At 44.1% G+C, this 5,582-nt stretch overlaps 1 protein-coding gene across 1 annotated transcript in view; it reads right to left on the bottom strand.

The window, feature by feature from the left end:
- The window catches only part of LOC137633112 (repetitive organellar protein-like), a 40,212-nt gene extending 39,377 nt beyond the window's left edge, over positions 1 to 835 (bottom strand). Inside the window, exon 1 of the mRNA XM_068365273.1 lies at positions 661 to 835. Within this exon, the coding sequence (XP_068221374.1) occupies positions 661 to 835 (175 nt within the window). The remainder of the gene's footprint in view (positions 1 to 660) is intronic.
- Between the last annotated feature and the right edge of the window lie 4,747 nt (positions 836 to 5,582).

Here is a 5,582-nt window from a genome sequence, read left to right as displayed (position 1 = left end):
TGTGTCGTAGAAAACACTCAATCCTTCGTAAATATTACTTCATCAGCGGTTTAAAGGTTTAAAGGCCTCTCCAAAGGAGGAATTACGGCCTGCCAAAATAAAAAAGAAAACACTTATGAATACTCCTAGCTAACTAAACTATCGCACTATAATCAAAGATAAATAATAAATTGTTCCTATCATTCACAATCACAACAAGCAAAGATAAACAAAACTGTACTTACTCAGAATGTAAATAATCACTTCCACGCTGGTAAAGAAAAATAATAATCCAGCATTCACACCAGCCTCTAGCTGCAATCAAAATCAAAATAAGCATTCACCTAAGACGTTCACCACTGTCGTAACCTAGCTAAAAACATAAACAAACAATCTCATTTATACCAACAGTCTTTCTCACAACAAACAATCGATACACTAACTACCTCTCTCTCTCTCTCTCTCTCTCTCTCTCTCTCTCTCTCTCTCTCTCTCTCTCTCTCTCTCTCTCTCTCTCTCTCTCTCTCTCAGGATTTGGCAAACCAAAAATAAATAAAAATAAAACAAAATTTAATCCTCCACATTCCTCCCCCCTTACTTTGCCAAATCCTACTACATCTTCACACAACTATTTACATTATTTTTTTCATTACCCAGTCGCAGTCGGGAACTGGACCTTACTCCAAGTAACTGGGCCTTCATACACTTTATCAATCACTTCTTCCTTATCACAACCATTCACTATATTAACACTCTTCCTATATAAATCCCTATCATCTAATATATGTACAAACCCATCTACCTTGTTCTCATCTGGTCCTAAAATTACACTCATTTCTGTAAACAGTTCATCCATTTCATCAAAAACATTCTCAACTTTAGCTAAAGATTCATTCATGCTACTTATCATTCTCCTATCTCAAATTCTTGCATTCGTCATCCTTTCTTTTACATCACCTAAGGAAAAGCCACACACACTATAGGTATCATTCATACTCAGCCATACAAACTTGTACATTTACACCCTTGTCATACTTCTTCGTATTCTTACCTATACCTATAAATTTCCCTTGCACTTTTTCCTCACTTAAAACTTTCAAACACCTCTTTTTCCTATATTCAACTAACACTAATTGTTTATTTTCCAGCCCTAACTTCTCATGCATACTAGATTCATACTTGTTCATTTCCAACCAATTATTCATCCCATTCTCACGAACATTGATCCTATTCCTTCCACACACACAGGAGGACTCACCCAGCTGAACCCTCTTACACTCTAGTTTCCCGAACATCCTGGCTGACTTAATCCCTTCTTCCTGCATACTTTAGCTACATGCACATCTGCACCACATTCAGTACACTTACCCCGAGGCTCCTTGCACATTCTAGCATAATGACTATCCTTACCACAATTGCCGCAAATCACATTTGTACGATTACTCCGGCATCCACTCGCTATGTGCCTAGTCATACCACACCGATAACATTTAACCCCTTTCTCTTTCTTACACTCATTAATACGATGCCCTGTCTCTCCACACCCGAAACATGCTCCTAACGCCCATCTACACTCATTCTTTTTATGCCTTACTTTCCCACACCTATAACACTTCTCTTCACGGACACAACTACCTGACCTACCTCGCTGCGCACTAGCACTCCTATCCCTCCAAACCTGATTCCCTTGCCTAAACCCTTCATTTGTCCTTACAGGTATTCCCACATTACTCGCCCTAACACTCCTATCTACTACACTATCAGTTACCCTCATCGGTCCTCTCATATCAGCATCTCTAAAACTAACTTCGGGCACACTTTCCTCCATTCCACTTCTTACACTCACAGATTTACTTTCTTTCATACATCTATCTAACTCATAATCCTCAACTATCTCTAGTATATCATCCCATGTCAATCTCTCTTGCGTCCACCTCATTTTCTCCTTCCGTCTCAAATTAATAAATTCACACACATTCTCTGGTACTGTTGCCAAAAACTTCCTCATTAACTCCATATTCTCATTTATGCCTTCATCCTCATACTTCTTCCTAGCTAACGTTTCCAACCTACATACGTACATTGATATAGCTTCTCCTGCACTCATCCTTGCCTCATCAAAATCATTCTTACGCTTATACCTAACATTCCCTTATATACGTTTTACTTGCTCAATTATTCTCTTTTTCACACTTTCATAATCAAGATCCCCTACACTCATTATCACACCATACATCGTCAACAAATACCCAGTTAAATATTCTCCTAACTCCCTAGCCCAAACTCTCTTACTATCACCGTACTTATCCTGACTATACCTCTCATACTCCTTGAAAAATTCATATACATCCCTACTACTATGCTCATTGAACCTTTCACACCAGGTACCTCTCTCATAAACACAGTCTTACACACATCACGTTCATTCTCACTGGTATCATCACTGCCTACTCCCTTGTTACCTTCTTCCTCATTTGAATATAATGAATCCACTTCCACACTTAAATTCCTATCCTTAACCATTCCCTTATTACCCTTTTTCTTACTTACCACTTTCACCCATTCATGGTTATCCTTGCTATCATCCTGACACTTTTTCTTCTCTTTCTTCACATCACTTTTACATTTCTTCACATTCTTACATCACTTTTACATTTCTTCACATTCTTACTATCACATTTCTGTTCATCCTTACTATGCTTAATTCCCTTATCTTCAATCTCACTATCACTATTACTATTACTATCACTATCACTTCCTTTCCCATTATCACCTACCTTAACCTTCTCTTCCACCAGCAACCCATTACCCGAAGCTGAGGACACTCCTCCGACTGCACCTTCACCCATGAAAGTTTTCATCATTCCCATTACTTGCCCCATCATATCTTCCATTCGTTTCTCCATTTGTTCTTCATTTTCTCGCATCCTCATCTCAACACCCTCTTCCACTCTCTCTACAGTTCCCTGAATTTCCCTCAGTTTCCTATGCATCTCCTCATTCTCACACCTTAACCACTTATTCTCTTGCAACAACTTCTCCTCACGCTCCTTATTCAGCCGCAATTCCTCCCTTAATACCTTTAGTTGTTCTTCCATTTTTCTTCAACCTTAATCTAATTTCTTATCCTATCAGTCCTTCGTCAAAGAGTCCAGCTTCCTCTCCCACCTCGGCAGTCCCTGTTCGGGAGCCAAAATAATATGGGGGTTGTTATTGCAACATCCCACTAAAGCTGTTCTGACTTGAAAGACAGCATCGACTTCTGATCATCCCCATAATGAGACAATGATATTTTGTAAATCTTTGGAGTCACTGAAAACAATTATTCTTTCTGCTTGTGATTTGTGAGATGATGACTGGGTCAAAGAAGCTAGTCTTGAGCTTTACACTAGATTACTCAATGCCTTCAAAGAAACCAAGACACTTCTGTGGCCCACCAAATCTAGTGACGTTCCTTATTATTATTATTATTATTATCATTATTATTATTATTATTATTATTATCATTATTATTATTATTATTAGCTAAGCTACAACCCTAGTTGTACAAGCAGGATGCTATAATCCCAGAGGCTCCAACAGGGAAAAAAGCCCAAATGAGTAAAGGAAAAGAGGAAAACAGAATATTTTAAGAAGAGTAATAACATTAAAATAAATATCTCCTATATAAACTATAAAAACTTTAACAAAACAAGAGGAAGAGAAATAAGATAGAATAGTGTTCTCGAGTGTACCCTCAAGCAAGAAATTCCTGCTTATGTTCTACAATCTGTATTTACACTAATGTGTGGTAAGAGGGACCCATCAGATCGAGAATGAATATTAGTACTAACAGTTAGTCAAGATATGTGTAAAGCAGCAACAGTTGGACAGTGGAAGATGAAAACGCATATCATACTATGTATGACACTCTGCCATCTCTTCAAATCTAAACAATCAACTACTTTCCTAAACAAACTAGGTAATTATGAGTCCTATGCTTTTTCTTTTGAATTGGAAATAGTCTTGGCATATACATGGTTGACAGTGTTTCAGTGATTAGTAATAGTGATGTGGTTAAGGATCAACCTGAAGGAACAGTGTTTCATGGCGACTGAGACAACTTTGATTAGCTGGTGTCTGATATTTATGGAACTGGATCGGTTCAAAGCACAATTGGAATCTACATGGAGGAATTTGGATTCTAAAGACAATGACCTGAAATTAGTCCCTTATATCACTGAACCCATTCCTGAGAAGATTCAAAAGTCCAGTTTAAGAGTTTTCACCATACTACCGGAGAAAACAACCTAAAGAACCAACCCTCATAAAGCCCTCAAACTGTGCTGAAAATTCCAGCATCAAGATTCTGATCTTTTTTTTTTTTTTAATTATTGCTTGTCATATGCCCTTTGAGAGTCTATTTATCCCTGCTATATTAGGATCTGTGTCTAGTAGGCTACTGCCGATACTCCAAACTTTACAACTATGTATGTAGATATATGTATATGCATATATATCTGTGTGTGTATATACTGTGTATATATATATATATATATATATATATATATATATATATATATATATATATATATATATATATATATAATTACAGTATTTTTTAGATTTTTTAAAGGGGAACCCCGCCCTTCTAGCGGGAAGGGGGAGCCCCGCCCTGACAGTGGGAAGGGGGAGCCCCGCCCTGACAGTGGGAAGGGGAGAGCCCCGCCCTGCCAGCAGGAAGAGGGAAGCATTGCTCTGCCAACGGGAAGTGGGGAGCCCCGCCCTGCCAGGGGAAAGGGGGAGGCACACCCTCCCAGCGGGAAGGGGGGAGCCCCGCCCTGCCAGCGGGAAGGGGGAAGCCCCACCCTGCCAGTGGGAAGGGGTGAGCCCCGCACTGCCAGCGGGAAGGGGGGAGCCCCGCCCTGCCAGCGGGAAGGGGGAGCCCCGCCCTGTCAGCGGGAAGGGGGGAGCCCCGCCCTGCCAACGGGAAAGGGGGAGCCCCGCCCTGCCAGCGGGAAGGGGGGAGCCCCGCCCTGCCAGAGGGAAGGGGGGAGCCCCACCCTGTCAGTGGGAAGGGGGAGCCCCGCCCTGCCACCAGGAAGGGGGGAGCCCTGCCCTGCCACCGGGAAGGGGGGAGCCCTGCCCTGCCACCAGGAAGGGGGGAGCCCCGCCCTGCCAGCGGGAATGGGGGAGCCCCGCCTGCCATCGGGAAAGGTTGAGCCCTGCCCTGCCAGCGGTAAGGGGGGAGGCCCGCCCTGCCAGCGGGAAGGGGGGAGGCCCGCCCTGCCAGCGGGAAGGGGGGAGGCCCGCCCAGTCAGCGGGAAGGGGGGAGGCCCGCCCAGCCACCGGGAAGGGGGTAGCCCCGCCCTGCTCGCGGGAAGGGGGGAGCCCCGCCCTGCTCGCGGGAAGGGGGGAGCCCCGCCCTGCCCGCGGGAAGGGAGAGGTCCACCCTGCCCACGGGAAGGGGGAGGCCCGCCCTACCAGCGGGAAGGGGGGAGCCCCACCCGGCCAGCGGGAAGGGGGGCGCCCCGCCCGGCCAGCGTGGGGGAGGCCCGCCCAGTCAGCGGGAGGGGGGAGACCCACCCAGCCAGCGGGAGGGGGGAGGCCCGCCCAGCCAGCAG

The sequence above is a fragment of the Palaemon carinicauda genome, chromosome 42, assembly GCF_036898095.1.
Source record: "Palaemon carinicauda isolate YSFRI2023 chromosome 42, ASM3689809v2, whole genome shotgun sequence".
NCBI classification, from domain to species: domain Eukaryota; kingdom Metazoa; phylum Arthropoda; class Malacostraca; order Decapoda; family Palaemonidae; genus Palaemon; species Palaemon carinicauda.
Note: the sequence above shows the minus strand (reverse complement) of the source record. Positions and strands in the feature narration are given on the sequence as shown.